The sequence below is a fragment of the Corapipo altera genome, unplaced genomic scaffold (assembly GCF_003945725.1).
Source record: "Corapipo altera isolate COAL_440 unplaced genomic scaffold, ASM394572v1 22, whole genome shotgun sequence".
Lineage (NCBI taxonomy): Eukaryota > Metazoa > Chordata > Aves > Passeriformes > Pipridae > Corapipo > Corapipo altera.
The window spans coordinates 6,761,582-6,782,783 of NW_020884886.1; the positions used below are offsets into that span (position 1 = coordinate 6,761,582).

General features: G+C 36.7%; 1 protein-coding gene across 10 annotated transcripts in view; it reads right to left on the reverse strand.

Annotated features, from left to right (window-relative positions):
- Nucleotides 1-21,202, reverse strand: part of LDB2 (LIM domain binding 2) — a 219,392-nt gene that overhangs the window by 131,047 nt on the left and 67,143 nt on the right. For all 10 annotated transcript variants that reach the window (XM_027642859.1, XM_027642860.1, XM_027642857.1 and 7 more), the window contains one exon: nt 11,445-11,547. In XM_027642859.1, coding sequence (XP_027498660.1) covers nt 11,445-11,547 — 103 coding nt within the window. The remainder of the gene's footprint in view (nt 1-11,444; nt 11,548-21,202) is intronic.

Here is a 21,202-nt window from a genome sequence, read left to right on the forward strand (position 1 = left end):
TATTTTGAGTTCAAAATTGCTTAAAAAACCCCAGGAACTTGATTTTATAAAAGCAAAGTGTATTTTTAATCTAATATCATTTAATAATGAATGAACTGATTTTTCTTAAGACCAAAGGTGGGGATGCGGGAGGAACAAATAGGGGTAATATTGAGGTATATTGAGAATGAAAAAAGTTTTAAAATCTCTTAGCAACTAAAAGAGGGGAGGGAAACACAAAGAGTTATACAGCAGATTGTTGCTATCGCATGTGCTACCAAAAATATGTTAGTTCAATGTTCCCTGGACCGGGGTTTCATTTTACCTCATTTTAGTGAATTAAATCATGTACTACAAAGGAACTTGGATCTGAATGAAAGGAACAAGATTGATATCAGGATGAAAAGTAATGCTGTATTAATTCAGGTTCAGACATTAAAGACAAAAATAAAATTGAATTACACAGTGTTCTAATATTTCTGGACTAGAAAAAATTGTGTATAAAAGCCTTTTTCATAGCCAAACAGAGGTGGGAGTAATGAATTTTTAATAGACACAACAAAATGGTCAACATCTACTTTCTGATACTCAGTGAACTGCATTGATGGTGTTGACTCAAAAGCTGCCATTAAACAGAGCTGTCCACTCGTGCTTCTCTGCACACATTCCTGCACTATATCCAAAATGGTAAAATTCTAAGATTAGCCTCAGTCATAGATAAAAAGCACATATTTGAATTTGAATGGTGTCAAAAAGGTAACACTGTTGAAGGAATAGTACTTCCAAGACACTGTAGTTAAGGTGCAAGCCCCTTTGACTGAAGGAACACTTACATTTAGAAAGTTTATTCTGGAGTAGAGGTATGGAAGAGACATCACCTAGACTCTACATGTGATAGTGCCCTTGAGCAATAAACTTTTCTCAAAAATTGACTGATGATCCACACATCTTGGCTGGGTGACAGCAGTGAAACCGACCTACACATTGAAATGACGAGGCTGCAGGTAATGCCATGTGCTGGGGCATTGTCTCCTCAGCAGCCTGGACCATCTCTAGTGTATCAGAGCTAGCTTGTAATCCTTCTCTTGGCTTTCTCATACAATAGAAAATCAAGATAGCAACACTCCTAATGACTTGAAGCAAGCTTCTTCAGAGAAGAGCATATCTCGAACGCTGGACCTGGATTAGCATGTTTTCCTGTGCAGGCAGAGCTGAGGACTGTCCTTCAGGAGTCAGGACAACCCCAGCAGTTCAGTAGAAGACTAGTTTAAACTCCACAAAAGCAAAGTAATATCACAAATCTGAATAATTCTGTTCCAAATCCAATGCATATACCTATAAACTGTCCTCTCTGTTGTAAACTTTTAATAGCATCTATATATTGAGTGCATTTCTCTTGAAAAATCCTAAACAAATACATCACAGAACCCACTTCTCTTAGAAAATAAGGGGAGAAGAAACAAGAAATGCAAGGTACTGCTTACACTGCTATATGCACCAGAATAAACTTAAAATATTATGGTATAAAACTTATATGGATCAGAATAGTGGAACAGCAAAATGTCAGCAACATTTTAAAGGTAATATAATTTGGAGTGCAGAATTCAATATGATAAAGAATGATAGCCACTGTATAATATCCCAGCCTTCTCATATACAGCAGACTTTTTAAAAAAAATCATGACTACATTAATTCAAGGAAACTTTCAGTATGGAATTGAGAACAGTATCTCAGTGTCCAGAATCAGCTTTGGGGTCTATTTCTACTAATCATGGTGCTGCAGCTGACCCAGTTTAAATGTATTTCTATAAAGATTCTATAATTTTTGGTGATGTTGCATATTGTGTTCTCCTAAGCCATTTAAAAATATTGCACTATAGTAAATACCTAGAGCCTAAAAATAAGGTGCATCATGTGGAATAGCATTACTGCATCATAGAAATACAATGTAACAGTTTTGTTAAAGTTTTATTTCTACACTAAAAAGTATACAGGTTTTGTGTAATAGAACCAACACTATTTTAAGATGCACGTTTGTATATTTGACCATGTTCTATTCGTGTTTGCATACAAGTCTGCAAGATAAGATTTGCGGGTAGAGGAGCAAATATTTTATTGTCTGAGCTTAAAAAAGATCATCTGCACATACAAGCCTTGTCCTGACAGTGTGCTAGAGCCATGAAGTATGCAGCAGCACTACCTGCAGTGTTTAGAGTAAATGCAAAAGATAGAATTTATAAATTATTATAACATTATCATAATATACATAAAGTTCCCAGAACCAATATGAATGATGTCCTGATTCACCTAGATTTGTGGATTGAAAAGGGGAAGAAAAAAATCTGATGGCCCACTGTTTAGTTATTCAGTGCTCTATAAAAGGAAATCTGTTTGTTATACCTCCGGGCAATCCATGTGCTCTGAAGTATTCTATACTAGTTGTGAATAAAACTACTTTAATTAGTTAAATGCCTCTCTTTGGTCTAGAAACAAGATGACAATATAAAAATATCCTATGCCACAAAGCTTTCATTTTTATTAAACGGAAGTTTATAAAATAGTATTGCTTAAGTAATTCATAAAGTGGGGGTGTTTCACTTCTGAGAATGAAACAAGTGTAAGAAAAGAAAAGAAACAAAATGAAAAATGCAGGAAAAAAAAATTCCTGACTACTAATTGAAACATGAATATTCTAACTGAGTCTTGTTTCTTACAGGAACTCCATAACTATGTTAGAAAATTTTTCTGCTAGAACTTAACATATATTAACTGATCATATTAAAAGTCACATGATAATTTTAAAAGCTGAAGTAATAACCACAAAACATTTTCAATTTCATAGAAAAAAAATCAAATACCTCTAGTATAGCAATATTTTTATTTCTCAATTAAAAAAATAAATTTAATGTACTGACACCATTTGAAGACAGACACAGTTATTTGGCAAAACAGAAAAAGTACTGACCAATTCCGCACAATTGCCATTACACTGCGCACACAAAAAATAAAGAAATTATTTAACCTGCGTTTGTAATAGTGAAAAGTTGTTTACTATTTTGATGTAAAAAGATATTGAATTCCATTCTTTCGTATGGGCTTCCAGCATTTTATTAACATCACCTGCAGCAGAGAGAAAGAACTGAATGGTACATAATTTGGACCAAATGAGTGAACAAAAGCCTACCACAACAAAGGGATTATTTGTGTTGGGCAGGGGAAAAGCCTGTGATTCTCTCATGTTAATTTTGTCTGTATTCTTTCTGCTCTCTGAATGGACCCTAAACTCCTAAAATGTATCATGTCCTGTTATATTATGATTTCTCCCAAAGAGGGCTTATCACTTAATCTGTTTACACAGCAGCAGAACCAATCTGGTTGACTTGGATTTCAGTGTGCCATTACAATTAGAGGATCTATAAAATTGTGCAATATTCACATTTGGAGTTAGTAGCCCTTAGTACATTAGCACTCCTTTCTAGGTGCCACTTTACAGACATAGGGTCTCCAACAGTGATTCGTATAACAAGCTTAGTTACAAACAGAAGATATCTGTGATTACATTATTTGTAAGGTATTTGAAAAACAGATTGAGAGAACAGATTTCATGATAAACCTTTCCACAGAGTACCTAACCGAGGTTGTGTTTGAATACACATGCAATGAACAAACATGTTGCACATGGATGGCTCTTTACAGTAAAGCAGTCTGTGCTTGTATTTGAAAGGTATCAATAACTGAGAGGTGCAGGAACATTATGCTAGCTAACAAGACTGCAGCTGGCAGAGGTGAAGGTCTAATTCATATCTGCTAATCGCAAATCAAAAGCTAGAAGGAATTATTTCTTCAACATCTGTCAGTAACGTGGAAAAAAAGAAAAGTGCTTTTTCTGAAGGAAATTGGTGGAGATTCAAGTGAAAAGTCTTGCACAGCCGGCGGTATCAGAAAAATATCATTTCTATTGTTAAAAAATCAGAAATAGCAGGGTGTTTTTAATCACAAAAAGTTTTGCATCCAAGAGGAGAAAATTGTTCCAGAACAGGTTACAATTGCTGAGACTGAACTGAACGGTAGCCTGAAAGCTAGTACTTGCTTTGGGACCAGTGACTTCATGGAATTAGAAGTGAAGGTCAGACAGCCCCTTTACTAGGGAGGCTCCACAGCCTCCCCAAGGAATGTGTTCGTGTACCTCATTTTTCTCCTTGGTAGGAACTAACCCCTCTATGTAATTTTTTTGTTTTAATGCAATTTAAGGCCAGCATCTCTTCCCCTGCTCATCATGGATATGGAAAAAGATATCCTTGATATGTCTTGTTATTATGTCCCCTTTTCCCCTCTCCTTTTTGCCATGCCTTTTCTTCTGTAGACTAACCAACTCAAATTCTTTCATTTTTTGTAGTAAGTCTTATTTCAAGACTTTTGTTTTCCCCTGGACACTCTCCAATCAGACCACATATTTCTGTATAAATGCCATCCAAAACATGCATTCAGTATGGACAAAGAAAAGGCAATCCCAGTCAGTAGGAGAGATACAGTTGGTGCTTCAGAATACTGGATTCACCAAAGCTCAATTGACTATAATGTGAGAAAGAAAACAACTTGGCAAAAAAAGTTTGTAGAAAAATGAAGGCAATAGCTAGAAGGAAAAAAAAATCCTGATAATGATGATGACTATAGAAAAAAAAGCAAAGATAAAAAAGAAGAAAATGTTCCGTAAAAATACATTATGAAATATAAAATATTAGAATGAGATGCTGAAGTTGGCAGTGAAAAATCCATATCTGTATAAGCTAGCGAAAAGAAGACCTTGAATTTTATTCAAAACTTAAATTAATTTGGAAGGAGATATCAACATTGATATATAAGAAGCTTTTTTGTTCTACTTTTGGAAAGAATGTTGATCTTGAGTGAAAAGTACTTTCTAGTCCATCAGCTGCTAAGATGGATCTTAAATAGTATCTATGAAAAGTAAATGTTTTGAAATTAGCAGTTCTAGGGGTTTTTTGTCCATTTCTATCTGTTGTTACAAAATAATAATTAAAAAAAAAAATAGACCTTCTGAGGGAATCTAAAAAAACCACTACTGTTGTGTTGATATTTAAGAAGGGACACTATACAGTCAGGGAACTACATAACTTGCTTGATAACAATACAGACCAAATAGTGAAAAAAATTATACAGGATTTAACTGACAAAGATTGAAGTGAAAGGGATGTAATTAATGCCAGTCAACATGGGTTTATGTAAAATAAAGTTTTGTCAAACAAATCTCATTTTATTCTTTGATGAGCTTACAAAAGTTTGGGTGATAAAGATAAGTGCATGGAAGTAATACACTTAGACACCTGTAAACCATTTGACTTACTAGTGCATTGCTTATATTCTTAATAAAATTTAGTAATATGCAGTTTTAATAGAGCATATGTAAAATGGATTGAGAAGACTTGAAACACCAATTTTAGGAAGTAATTGTTAATTAGCCAGAGAGTGAAGGGGCTAGTGGTGATCCAGGCACTTATGGACCTGTTATACTTGATTTTAATGAAATTTTCATCTATGTTCTGAAATTAAGCTCAAAAGTATTGCCAAAAAACTTTGAAAAAAACCAAAACTAGAAGAGGGGTATATAAAGATGAAGAGCAGGGAGTCACACAAAATAATCTGTCTTATTTACTAAGCTAGGCCAATTTACTGTGTTGGACCTGGATGCTCAAGTCATGTTTAATGACTGAGATTTCTCATGGGGGAAAAAATAAAGGGAAAAAGAAAGAACATGATCCTGGAAATACTACAATCTGTTTCTCTTGGCAAATTTAATTTTCTCTCTCAGAGTTATATGAGAGAAGCCAGACAACAGTTTTATAGAAACCTGGGGTGATAATGTAGCATGCTGGCCTCTCAAAACCCTCTCTTTGACAATAGTTATGCAGTAATATGTGTGGTGAACTTTCCCTGTTTATTCCCAAGCTATGTTCCCTGCTTGTAAGAAATACCCACTAGATGTAGCTTCCCACCACTAACCCCTGTAAAAGTTTTTGAACAAAGGGCTATAAAGTTACCTGTATTGCACAGGTTACAAACAAGAATAAATCTGTGGCAGCTCACTCACTGTGTATTAATTAAATACTTTGTAGTAAAATATAAGATACACCTATGTAATATATTCTAAAGGCACACAGAATAACTTAGATAAGCACTTTAAAGGTGATGATTTTACCACTTGGCCCAAAGTTCACTGTACTCTGAAACTACTGCCCAGAAAACTCTTTCTTTCTTTTTCTTTCTTTCTTTCTATCTAGCTATCAAAAAACCTAAAAAAAGAAGAAAAATCAAGCAGGGCTCATGAACGAAGTAGAGAAAAGGACATAAAATGCAAAGCATGGTATAGTTATATTGTACATTCCAAACACAAACTGCAGTAGAAATTATAACACAAAATACATATTCAATTATCAGCTACATATTCAGAGTAACAATAAAACTGAAATCACTATATTTTCCTAGGGATAGGGAGAGTAAAAGAGCTCAAATCATTCCTTCTGAAATTTCTACAGTGTAACATTATACAATGTCATATAAAATTGGGTGATGGAAGCCCATAAAAAGTGCCTGAAACTCTCAACACATTCTACATCTATAGGCTTAAATAAATCCATTTTGAGGACTCCATCATACCTACCACACATGAAATTTTTTTACAGCTACAAATGTGATAGTTCATGCTTTTGCTTGCTCACAGCATATAGCTCCTCCATGGACAGAAAGCATTTAGTGAACAGAAGAGAAATGCAGACAAGCCCTAATTTTCTGTACAGTGGCAACTGCATCCGTTCTGCGTTACAGTGGCACTTTGCCCTGAAAGAGTTAACTTTCTAGCTCCTATTCTCTGCAGTGCTGCATAAACACTGCACATTATTCTTACTGAGCATGCTTCATCTTTCCTGTCTCCACAGTCTTGGGCTGTCAATCACCTGTCACTCCCTACCACATCAGCACAGTGCGCATCACCAGGCTGTCAGCACAGCAGCTGATGAGACTCTGCTAAGAGCTGTCAATCAAACTTGTTTCTCTTATCTGTTCGGGAAATATTTTGTCTCTAAGAAACAAAGAACCTGGGCAACAATGGATCAGAGTCTAGTATTTACCCTTTTACAGGGATAGAAGCCTCTTAACAGGAAATGAATGCTTTAACCATAACAAGGAAGTAAAAAATCTGCTCCATTAGGCCTGTTTTCTTATTTTAGTTTTGTTGAAATCCTATTTACTTCTTGATCAAACTATTTAGGGCATAAGACATTAGAGCAAATTTCTTTTTCCTCTCACTGTAGAATGAACTTCATGGGTTTACTTCTTAGTTTTTGATGACTATAATTCAATGCAGTATAAACCAGGTAGCATCTCTTTGGTTTTGGGAATCGTTTCCTGCCCTTAGGCATTGGAATGTGTGAGGTTTCTCTCCATCTCATGGTAGCCAAAACACCAGACTAGAGAAACCTATAATTTACACCTTTGTTACATTTAAATACATTTACATTTTCTGTAGCATTTCTCATTAAAATTTCAGCATAGAATGTGAGTAAGGTTCATAGATAATAGCAGACCAAAAGAATAGCTGAGGAGTATAAGCAAATAGGAGAAAAACATACATTTTCAGTGGCTGTTTGAAAAAAGACAGTATGTTCTTTTTTGGAATGCTGTGCCAAGGATAAGGAATTGAGGAAGGTAAAGTTCTTGCATCTACAAAAATCAAATGTTGAAGAAAGACAAAAAGAGCTGCAAAGATAGGCACAGGAGCTATTTCAGGTCTGACACAGAATCTCTACATGAAAAAGTTAAGCTGGTCTTTCAACTGAACATCTATCCAAGGCAAAATACTGTTCTGCAAAGATAACTGGTCTAGGTCTAACAAACTTGGCAATCAAATTAATTAGCACTGGTGGATCACTGAACTAACAAACCTCTGCTCTTTCCAGGTTATAATAAATATCTTTACATGCTGTGCCATTCAGATATACAGGTACATTTAAAGCTAGGTCAAGTACCAGTATATAGTACTGTGTTATGCAAATCAAAGTAAATATAACCCAGTGACATAAAATCCCCATTTTGACCCATATCTGTTTTTCCCTACTAATTAAAGAATCTGAGAGCTGACAAGTGATGAGAAACAGTGAAAGTGGCAAAGGGAAGAAAAACTGCTTTTCTCAGTATCGAGTGCTGTAAACATGGTAATATCAATGGTAGACCTAAAAATATTTGGTGTTTTTCATAAAGCTTCAGTTTTGGGCCATGAAATTAAATAAGCAACATAGTTTTCTGAGATAAAAAACAGTGAGTTTACAAACCTTACAATTCCTTGGACAGAACTGTATATTAAAAGTTAAAAAGAAATTGGAGACAAAAAAAAGTAATATTTTTTTTTTACATCTTCTAACACTTACATGAACAATGATTTACAGGCCTTATTCACATGCTCTGAACATTTGTGTTGGCTGTGGGATTGGACTGTTCAGGTAAGAGCAGAGGGCAGAGAAAGCCAGCTGGGAAACAGGCTACGATAGGAAACTCACAGAAAAGAAAAGTTTAAAGCAAGCATGGGAAAGAAGCCCCCAAAGGGGTTTGGGAACTGCAGTCAAGATTAGAGAAGAACAGAAGAGACCATGCAAGTTCCTAGCAGCCTCACACAATTTTCTTGAGGGGCTCTGAAGAAAGGACCTGGGACAAAACACTTTGTTCCTCCACATCTCTGATGGCTTAAGGCAAGATCTGGGTAGCCCCTGAGAAGAAGGAAGGAAAAGAACTGGGAATTGCCATAACCCAGAGAGAAAACATGGCCGCTGACAAACTATTTGTTCTCTCCACATATGCACACACACTTAAGATTATTTATGGAATTTGTTTGCTCCAATTATATTTTAGTTTGCAAAAGAGGGAAACTTTTGCCCAAAGGAAAGAAAGAGGGAAACTTTTGCTCAAAGGAAAGAAAATGAGGTGGTGGCCACAACCAATGTCAGAGATGTAAGCAAATCTCTCAGAGGCTGAAGTAAGACAAAGGCGGGCAATTTTGAATTCTGGAAGAAAATGCAAGAGGTTAGCATCTTTCATCACTTTCAACTTTATAAACAACTTCTCAAAGGATGGCTATTTCTCTCTTCCTGGGCCTTATCTTGGTTGCCTCCATTACTGTTTGTGCCTGCAAGAGTAATAACAAACAATTTATCTTTTCTTTTCCCCCTCTGCAAGCTCCAATATTTTTAATGCTCACTATGTACTAAAGAGCATGCATACTGGGCAAGGAGGCAGTTGTCTTGCCGTGGACAGCAAGTATGAAGACTTTTGTTTCGTCTCTGTCAAAGTTCCATGCTTGGTGCTGCAACCACTCAGAATACTCTGGCTGACCTAAGAGAAGCCACAGCCCTTGGCCAACAATTTCACAGGTTTCTTGGAGTAAAGGTACTAGGTGACATTATGGTCTTTGGGAGATGCCAAGAGCATCCATAAAAGCATAACAGAGCATAAGCGTGGCTTGGGCAGGCAAAAGGAAGACCTCAATCAAGTCTCTGTGCTCATTGAGTACCTGCTACAGGTGAAGTGATTTTCTGCTATTTGTACTCAAAAAGGGAGCAAACTGCTCTGTTCTCAACTCCTGAACATGGGTTTGGACACAAACTTCCCTCCTAGGAAGAGAAAGCTACTCTTAACATGCAACCTCCTCTCTGCAGCCTCCCCTGGCAATGCTGAATGTGTCCCCAGGCAGGGACTTGGACAGCACGGCACCCCCAAGGCTGCTCTCAAGCCTTCTCAGAGGACAGTGGAAGTCCCAGACTGGAACAGCACAAGCATGCTCTTTAGAGTATCACTGTACAGTCATACTGCTCATGTCAAAAAGAATCACCAATACTGTAGTTCAGAATTACAGGAATATTTACTAATGAAGGAAAGGAAATAGGAATGAACAGCAAAGAGCTCCAAATGAGAACCCTCAATTTCAGATGCTGAGAATAACAGCAAAAGCAACAACAGTTTGTGCAGAGGTCAGAAATTAAAACCAGAGGGAAAATCCTGTGTACTAGTTCTTTTAAAAACATACCTACAGTAATTTGATCTTTCAATCATGCTTATCAGAAACAATGGCAAGAATTACAGTATTACTCTGTACCAAACCGTCCCAGTTACACACAGTATAACCATTATCAAGCATTTGTGACAACAGGAATATTTTACACTTTGACAAATTCTTTCATATGCAGCACTGTTTTCCAGAATCACAACTCCCTCTGAATCCAACTGGACATTAATTGCTTTTTTGCTGATGTATCTGTGCCTTCTGGACTGATAACACAACTAGCAAATCTGATATCTGACAAGTTGACTCAACCTAATCAGGACAGATCAGCTGTTACCAACGTTGCTATAGGCTGTAATTTAAGGACCTTTACAGAGTTATCACTTGCTTTGAAAGGCAAGAAACTGTAATTCTGTCAACACTAATCCCAGAACGTGCTTTCAAAGTGGCTGTTATTTTTTCTCCAGGAGAAGGTAACACTTGTCAAATAAATACCTGAGATAATTGATAAAAGGAATTAGAAGTACGTGAGTGATAGGCTGACATTCAGTCACTCTCATGAAAAAGAAGAATCTCACAAGATTCAAAGCATTAAACAGAGTACAAGCTGTCACCATAAAGCACGGGTCACTCTGAATCGAGTGAAACAACTGGCAATGCAGTTTTTCAATGTTTACTTCTCTCTCTGTTGCTTAGTGCTAAAGCTGAGTGAATTATTCACTTCAAACAATTTGTTCGATGAATTTTATCCCTTTTTGCTGCTCAGCGTGTGCAGGCAATGGATACCAGTGCCATCAGATTTATTCACTGCTGCACTTCTATTCAAGCTTTCATTTAGTGCCTGATTAAGAGTGTTCTGGACTTCCACTGCTGTTCAGACAATATCCAAGGCAGGTCCTTAATGTGTGCAAGCAGCATAGATCCACACAGCTGATGGAATACTTATCTACATTAGCAAAGATATAGCTTTTGATTTGTTGTTTTTCTGATCCCTGTTTAGATTTGGAAGCCCTTCCAGCAACAACACTGATATTTGCTACGAAGTTCCCTTTCTGTGAACAATTTTGCCCACAAGACTCAACACTTGAATCGTTGCAGAAAACAAATTAACAAAGAGTGCAAGCACAGCCACAAAGCTTATTTATTAAAAATAAAAATCCAAAGATTATATTTTATTATTTGCTTCACTCCACTAGGAAATAATTTATTTTCATGTAATCAAATTCAGAGAATTCCACAAAAATAATGGATCCCCAACTCATGCAATTTTTAATGGAACCTAATGGTCACTGAATACACACAAGTGACTTTGTCATTGCCAGGGTTGCATCTGTCTTGTACAGACAAACTGTGTTTAGAAACTCAGACTTAACAGTAGATAAAAAAATATACATTTCTTACTGTATCGCTTTGGTCCATCTTCCAAACAAAATGAAAGGGTTAAAGTTGCATCATCTTCAAAAAATTCAGTTGCAAAGGCATCCCACCAGAGGTTGTCACTGTCCTAGGAAGCAACAGATCATTCACTTAATAGGAGGCAAAATAAATATATATTGATATGTTGTAAAGGATATTCCACATGATCACACCTAGTTTATCTTCTTCACCCATGGTTTTGGAGTACAGGTGTCTATATGATATTTCAAACTAATTTTCCTAGATAAAGTTCCATTTCTAACTTAAGAAAAAAATAAAGTGCTTAGTTTATTATACAATAGACTGTCTTTCATTTTATCAAGCACACTAAATATGTAAAAACTTTCATTTCAATGAAGAATTTTTTGTTCAAATGTTAAATATAGCTTTATAAATCAGTAGCAAATTAAGCAACTATGATTTTTCCCTCCTTTTCTGGGCTATGTGTCTCAAATGTTTAGTCCTAGTAATCAAAAAACCTCAGGACTTAATTCTAAAATGCTACATAACCCAATCATCAGCATGAGCTGACAATAAAGTTATTTAGAAACTACATATAATGGCCATTCCACTTCAGTGCATTTATTATAAATATGATGCTACTGCAGGTTAAATACCAGTTAGTTACTTAAATGTAATTGTTGTCAGACAACTTTACTTTTAAGTGTGATACATGAAGTGAAAACAATATGTTAAGGTGACCGGTGTATACTTAGACTTAAAGTAATACACATAGGTGTAATACACATGGCAATTATTAATATAGTGTACAATGTAAAGCATATACCAGTACACCATTACAGGTAGTTTCTTGGCTTTGACAATTGAACCAGGTATTTTCAGACCTGAATGATCAAAAACAGCCACCCAAACTTCAATGTCTAGGACGTGACCAAGTGGTCCAGCTTGCAAGGTTTTTCACAGAAGTCAGAAAACACAAAACACACCAAAGGTTTAATTCAAAAGCTATGGATATATTTAATAGCTGGATTAGAAATTTTTGGTACAGTCTCTTCTGCTCTTTTGAGGCCCCTGAGACTTAAATCACTTGCAGCACACAGGAACAGCAACAAAGCTGGAAATACACTTGTGAAGATGCCCAAGTTGCACTCAGAGCCACTCTGTCCCACGCATGGCAGCTGCCTAACTAGTGTGCAAGGCCAGGTTCACTCAGCACAGTGAGCAATGAGAACCTCTTAATGCCTGAGCATTATAGATCTAATCCAGAAAAATATTTGTTCCCTTCACAGGAAAAAAACCCCTGAGATAAAATATCAGTTTAAGAGAAAATACACATCTATCATAGTCATTATACGTATACATGCAGAGAAATAACTATCTGGCGTTTTTAGTTCTGCTGCTGTATTTCCAGATGATGTTACTGTTGGATTTCACTCCAAAATGCTGAGCAAGGTATCTTTCCTGTCTCTCCACTTTGATTTTTGTCAAGCATACAATGGAGAAATGGTAAGGAGAGGTTTTAGCAATCTGGGTCGTACCAGAGACGCCAGAGAGACTTCTTGGCTGCGTCAGAGCCTGTAACACTCCTTCCTTGCCAAGGCCCATCCCACCTGGCAGTGATAGGACCATATGGCCCTGCAGTTCAGTCACACAAAGAGGTATCAAAGTTGTCCCCACATCTGCAACATCTGTTGTCACAGAGTTGCTGCTCTTTCCTGGTGTAAACCTGATGAGTGTTACCATGTGCAAACTGTTGTGTTGAGGAGCTGAGTAGCCACGGTAAGAATGAAATATATACACAGGTGTTCAACACACCTCTGCACATGGACCCTTCACTCAGCACAGCCTGGTGGGTTACATTATAAGCCCATACAAGAGTGTATTGTTCAACAAGTAGTGGCAAAAGAGAGACAGCAGAACTGTTTAACTGCAATCTTTTGGACATACTTGTCATAGGGAAGGAAGACGGGAGGGAAGGATTTAAGCAATGTCACATACCACATTTGCAGTTCTTTTTAACTGAGTAGCTGAGTATCACTGGAGCTACGTAGCCATGTAGCATCCAGTGACATGGGAACAAAAACAGGAACATCACATAGCCAGGATGTAAATGCACATGGCAAAAAGACAGAGAAGAGCAAGGAAAGTGCAGGGCCTCACCTCAAAACCACACATACTTGCACTCATTCTGGCTTCCAAGAAGTCTTGAAAGCAAGAAAAATGTGGGCATGGAAGTACTGTGAATTCCCTCCCTGGATAGATGAAATATCCAGACCCGGTCACAGTTTGAATACTGTCCAAGGTCTTTATCTTAAGCTTTTGCATATTTTATGTCAGGAAGAAGGAAAAACATAAAATGCAACACACCATCCCCAGAAAGAAAACCAAAGCCTAAAAGAATATATAAATTCTGTCAAGCTTGGATACGCTCTGCTGATTAATTCTCTGCTCCACCCTTGTCACAGGTGGGCCCAACTACTCTCACAGCCAAATGTGAACCAAATCAAATGAGGTGTCCCCAGCCAAGCTGAAAAAGGATCCAGTTATTAAAAAAAAAAAAAAAAACACAACAAAAACCGAACCAAACCAAAAACCCATCCTTTTTTTTTTTTTTTTTTTTTGCAAAAAGGGGATGGTGAAGGCAAGGCTGCCCTCAGGCATCTTTAACTTATGCTTTGACAGGTTACGGGGGATTTTGCCAGAGTAATTATTTTTCTATTCAACAATAATGAGAAATTACCATGGCAACCTCCCTTTCACATACTGCACTCACATGCTCAAACATTGAAATAATGGCCTAAACATAAAAAAAAATATTAATACTTAAAAAATATTTTGTATTAAAATATACTTATGGAATGGGTCACAGGACAGAAGAGGGCAGAAGCCTGCAAGTTGGGTTAGAAGTAAAGATGCCATGCTGCTGTGGCCAGACTACCCAAGCAGCAAAACATCTTCTGCTACAACTGTCATTATTCCCTCTGATCCATTCCACCCCTGGTATTATTTGTAATTTGAAGCATGGCTCAACTCTGAAAAGGGTCTCCAAGTACATGGAATCCTAGGGTTTCAATATTTTTTCCTGACTCTGAGTTCTTTGGCAAATGTAATCAGTTTTAAGTACAATGTTGTTCTTTTTCCCCCTCCATCTAACAGTCCTGTACGTTCACTGTGTGATCTGAGAGTCAAGCTGGGTTCTTCTTTACACCTTACACACTTACATGATTAAGAGTCTGCAAGCTAAATGAGGCTTTTCTTCTTGTCTGTGATGGTGATTGCTGAACCAAATTAGATCTTGCAACTGGAATATGAGGCCAACTGAGACTATGGCATTTTCTCCAAATCCCTTTATTTTTGTTTAATGACTTGGAAGGCAGAATGCAGTGTATGTAAAAAGTCAGTACATGAAACCACACTTGAGAGGCTGAAGACACCTTGCAGGACAGAACTGGAATTCAAAATGATTTTGGTAGATTGGAGAAATGATTTGAAATGAAGATGAAATTCAGTAAAATGAAGTGACAAAAGGATAAAAAAAAAATGGGGAATAACTGGCTAGGTAGTACTGTAGAAAATGGTCCCGCTTATAAAGCAAATGTCTCACAAATAAGGGAAATGTCTTAGATACAATAGCCGTCCACTCCAGCAAATACATCTCTTGAAAGACTTCAACTGGAATAGTGTGTCCACTTCTGGAGTACTGTGGCCAGGACTGGGCTACCCATTCTAAAAGAATTTTTCTGAGATACACAGGAATCAATGAGTTTAAGGACAAATGCAAACAAATAAACCAACCCCAAAAGATTCACAAGAAGCAAGGCAGAAGGATCTACCTCTATTTTGTATAAGACAGAAGAAGCTCACAGAAAATGTGATGACAGGCTTTAACCATATGAAAAGATTGCTATAAAGAATAGTAAACACTTGTCCTTGGTGCCTACCAGGGATGGAAAAAGTAATAATTGTCTCAGTTTGCTGCCATCACGGGTTAAGTGGATTAATCCCCTGTTATAGATTTCGAGGCTAGTGTTTTGCAGAGGCAAAAGAGCTACAGAGCATGGCTGCTGTGTTCCCAAAAAGAGTGGATACAGAGATCCTGCTGCCAATAAGCCTTCATCAGAGCTGCCCTTTACAGCAGCTCCACAGTTCATCCCCAGTGAGAAGCTGATTTTTGGTTTCTCCCTCACATTGCTTTTGGCTGCACATGTGTAACAAGCGTAAATAATATATTAAAATAAAGGTATGGGAACAAATAAATGTGATTCTGAATACACACAGGAAACACATCTGTTCTGAAACAAGACCTTTTTTTTTTTTTTTTGTATAATCACTTTTCACGGAAAAATCTGAATTTTAAACATCAACCTTGGCATTGGACAAGGCAAAAATAAAAAGAGATAGTGCCCTTGGGAGCTTACATTTTTCTTCTGGCACCTGCAACTCTTACCTATTGACACTTACTATTTTCAGAACTCTATACATCCACACTCCTGTTGGCAACATACACGTGTCTCATATTCTTTCAAGTTAATGCTGCATGAGGAAACTGCTGTCTCCCCAAGGAAAGAATGGCATTCCTCCCCTCCTCCTGTTCCCAGCAAATTAAACTATACTTGAGCTGTTAAAATGCAACTCAAGATAAGATTTTGCCATTAAATACACCTGTAAAAACTCTGCAGCCATTACAAATTAAAAAACTCACAAGATAAGTATATCAAAAAATCTGACATTAAAGTTTATACTCAGAGCACATAGTCCAAATACCAATAATTTTCTCCATTAGTTTAAAATTAGATCCATCTTGTTTCTACCTAACATATTTAGGATTCTGATATAAATTAAACAGGAATAACAAATTAATAGGGATCTATATATCTTAATTTCATCTATTTGGACATTTGAGTACTGATCTGCAGATCTGGTCCTGCAAAGCACAATGGTTTTATAATCTGGCATAGGGGTCTTTTGCTATTTATATGAATTCTATAAGGAATACAGATATTATGAGTCTTAGATTGATTTTCTTGGAAACAGTATGAACAGAATGAAAGAGTGGAATGCTCATACATATGTGGGTGAGAAACCCACATAGTCAAATGGCTGTTACACAGGTACAAGAAGATGCACACCTATCTTATATTCCCAGTGTCTTTTGCTCAGGGCTGGTTTGTAAGGACCACTCCCACTGCTTTTGCAATTTGTTAATCTATCTGATTTTTTATCTCAAACATAAAGCGTGCCTTACATAGAATTAAATATACTTTAATCTTGAAGCTAGTGGTATCTTACAGAACCTCCATTTCCCATTCTGCTGCCAGGAATGGCCTACTCTAGTCCTTCCATTTGTTATTTCACACATACGCACAGTTTTAATGGTGTTGCTTGCTTTTATTTCACTCACTAGTGTGGCTGGATTCCATCTCTCAAACAATGTGTAGTAAAACTGGCTGAAAGATTTTAAGACTTGGCTTTGGTCATACGTAGTTTTCTGTTCCATTACATACTTGCAACTTCTTGCCAAAACTCTGCTCAATGCCCCAAACATATCAGTTTCTTCAGCTCACTTAATAATTAATTAAATTATTGTTTACATTCCACTTAGGAACTTATCTTCATTTGTACAGTAAAGAAACAACATCAAGTTTCTCTTTTATTGAAAAGGCAGATAATAGCCATGCAACAGATCCCCACAGCAATACCTCCTCAGAGAGACGGACTGGGGTGCAAAATGGGGGCAATGTTTCTGCTTCCCATGTAAATCTGCAGTAACTTTAAGAATCTAATGAAATTTCAGGGAATAGCTCATAACAGGAGTTACTCTTACACGTTCACTTGAAATTCCTAATATATCAAGGATCCTATTTTTATTACCTATAAACCATTACACTCTAAGACAACAAAATACCGGAGGGTAACAGCCCATTTTCTGAATGGGGAACTGTGAAAATCAAACATTAATTATTCAACTTTAGATAAAAATGGGAGAGAAAAAAAAGTAAAAAGAGAGAAGCTTTGCAAAATATGCAGATTGATTTATGTGATTTATGCCATTTCTTGATGAACTCTCAACCCAGGCATTTAGGAATCAGCATCACTACAGGAAAACCATTACACTGTAATGACACTGGCCATACAACAGCTTTGCAGATATACTGCTTTGAGATAATGTCACTTAGATTCTCAAATAACAGGTCCACACTGGGAAATTCTACCAGGAGTTCAGATTAACTGAAATATGTTGACACTGAAATAAGGACAACAAATTTTTTTTTCTTATGTTCAGATGGATGGTTGACCTCTTCCTTGTTATTTGGTCACTAACATATACCCAAATTAGACAACTTTTGTTAGTTGTGACAACTACTCACTAGGCTGGCAAATAGCTTGACTGGTCTACAAACAACTAGAAAAGTAGAGTTATTCCGCTACATCTAAGCCACTCAATTTTTCCATCTACACAGATGCTATATGTATAACAATTTGGATAACCTTTTAAAACTGTAGTCCTTAAAATTACAGAGCTTTATAACTTAAGTTGCTAGGAAAGGATAAGACAGAGAGATACCTCATTCAGTCTAATAACAGAATCAAAGAAGAATGCCTGGTCTCAAACCTATTATTTGTCAGTCTTTAAATTTTACTGCAGCTTGTGGACAAAGAGAAAAGAATTCTTCAAATCCACTCTGTGCCTGTTTCACTATTCACCTACAGCAGACAGGGGATTGCAGAGTTTAATTCCACATTGTTAAGCAGTACAGAGCAGAAAGAGTTACCTTATGAAATGTGTCATTTCACCTGCTTTTTTAATTTGAATTCATTATTCCACTCCTGAAACTTGTGTACAAGAATGGAGAGCAGAGAGAAAAGGGAAAAAAGAGCAGTGAAGCTGGGCTCAAGACACACTCCACTGCCAATTCATTATCACCAACATAGCATCATCCTCAATATTTCACAGCAATATTGTCAATGACCAGCAGAAGATGCTCTTTTGTCCTTTTTAAATACATAGGATAAGATTTCGCTTGGTCTCTATGGATAAGACCTATATTTTGGCTGTGTGAACAAAAAGACTGGGCATTAATAACTAAATCATGCCATTTTTAACAGAAATAGACACCCATAGCACCCAGAGTTAGGACTTGCTATATATATAGTGCATACTAAATCCATATTCAAAACTGTTTTAAATTTGAGCCCTCTTTAGTAGGCACGAGGATGTGTCTAGCTGGCTGGGAACAGTAATAGATTTTCTTAGTAGTATTCTCAATCCATGATCATTGCAGACAAATCACAGACCTGAGTTTTGTGTTTATCAAAAATGAACCACAGTTACACTTCTCTATTCTGCCACAGAATACCCCACAGCCTCTGCCTTTGAGAATGTTTTATAGAGATGGAATATTAAGTGTGTCTATTATCTACTGTACTGCTGTCAGCCATACAAATGTTCTTATTTTATTCTGACATTTTGACCTGGTTTCTTTTTTACCTTGTTTACTTCCATCTATATGAGTAAATGGAAGCTACTATGCCATCTATCCGAATGAAAAGGCAATAACTAGTATTGCCATGAGTGAATATAGAGCATCAAACATTATGTGTCACTAGGGCACAGAAAAAAAGTCATATTCCCAGCAATATTAGTAAATTAGCCTCTCTAGATCTCTCTACCCAACTGCACCAACTCCCAAGGCTCTAAAAAAAAAAAATTAGTGAACACAAATCCCTTTATCAGTTATTACAGTGAAAGTAAAATTATTACTGACAGCATTTAAATTCTACATTAGAACATGATGAAATGAAGACAGTCATTTCACACTGGACCTCCATTTCACACTGGACTCTCACCACTTCTTTGATCACTGAAGTCTCATGAAAGCACCACGTGTATTAGAGACAAGCACAAAGCTGGGACCTTCAGAGGTCCCTGCTTCTGAAAAACTATGATCTAAACCATGATCTAACAGTCTGTACTTAGAGAGGTAAGAAACGGTTCTTCAGCTGTGCTGAAAAACACACTTTTATCTCATGTGCCTTATTCTTGTGCAAGCCTAGTGATCCAGGTAGGAAAGGGAAATTCAGATAAGACAAACCACACATCTACCTACATTCCAGCTTCTTGGAGAAGTATCAAATGGGGACAGGGCTAAGTAATGCAGCAATGAAGAGTTGACTTTATCATAAAAAAGATTATATGGTTGAAAAGACACACAGGTGAAGAGATATGTATCTCTATATACACAAAGAAAGCCTTAGAGGACTTATTTACAAGGACATGTAGTGATAGGACAAGGGGTAATGGCTCTAAACTGAAAGAGGGCAGGTTTAGATTAGCTATTAGGAAGAAATTATTTACTGTGAGAGTGGTGAGATGCTGGAACAGGTGTCCCAGAGAAACTGTGGATACCCCATCCTTGGGAGTGTTCAAGGCCAGGCTGGATGGGGCTTTGAACAAGCAAACTGGTCTAGTGGAAGGTGTCCCTGCCCATTACAGGGCGATTGGAACTAGATGATCTTTAAGGGCCCTTCCAATCCAGACCATTCTACACAACTTTACCTTACAGGACTTGGAGAAAACTCTTGCTAAGACTCAGCAAGAGACTTTAAAATTAAGGATATGCTTAAAAGTTTTGCTGAACTGGGATCCAACTATGGATTTGTTAGTCTTCAAGTCTAATTAACTAAAGATTATGACTTCCTATTATGCTTTGCAAACCAGGTAAGGGAATATCAAAATTATGGACAGCTCTGTGTAACCAATGAGCTGCTATTTCTTGCAAAGGTACATGAAGTGGAAAAGATCAAGTATACCGTATGACCCATCTCCTTTAGAGGACAGGTAACCTCATGCACAAAAGTTTAACTTAGCAGTAACTAGTCAGAAAAAGAAAAAACAATTAAGAAAGAAGTATTTAAGAATATTCTCCCTTTTTTTACAATTTTCAATCATATATACACTTTAAATTATATATTGTTTAAATTATGTATTACTGCATTTAGGTGTTTTATAATAATATTGTAGTTCTGGGTGTTCAAGTATCACCCAAAGAAATTGTAACCACAGTATATAGTTCCTCACAGTGCAGAGAAGCAAACACTACAGCACCTTACAGAAAAATTCTGGCAAAAAGCACAAATATGAGTTCTTGTTATGTGTTGCTAATAAAAAAACCCCATGTCTTTGCTACAAAAACAGTGCACATTCTTTAAGCAAAAAAACAGTGTGGGAATTTACAAATAATTTCATAAAAGAGCTAGAGTCACCTGCAAGTTATGTCCCTTAAAATTTCATTCACGGTTTTTTTATTCAACTCATCTCAGAAGCCCTACTCTTGTGATCATTTTAAAGGATTACTTTTTTAGCATAGCAAAACTACACTTCAAGTTAATTCCTTTATGTCTTCTGTACTTATTAGGACTAGTAATTGCCATTTTTGTCAACTGGCAATGTCACTTTATCCACAATTATTTGTGTAAAATGTGTTTTGGAATCTAAACTCTACTTAGGAGAGAGACAAGAAAAAAGGTAGTGCTGAGGTATTCTTATTAAGTCCATATTTTAATCTCTACTTACTTTTTCCAGTTTTCAACACTATACCATAGTCAGTATTGTCCGCTAATCAGCTGCAGTTGTCAGATGCTCAGGTTTTTGAAAATAATACAGATACATTTACTGCTTGTAATTTTTAATATACAAACACATGCATTCAGACTTAATCAAACATTAAGGCAGAGATTTTCAAAGCTAATTAAAAGACTTATGCATTCATTTTCCATTAAAT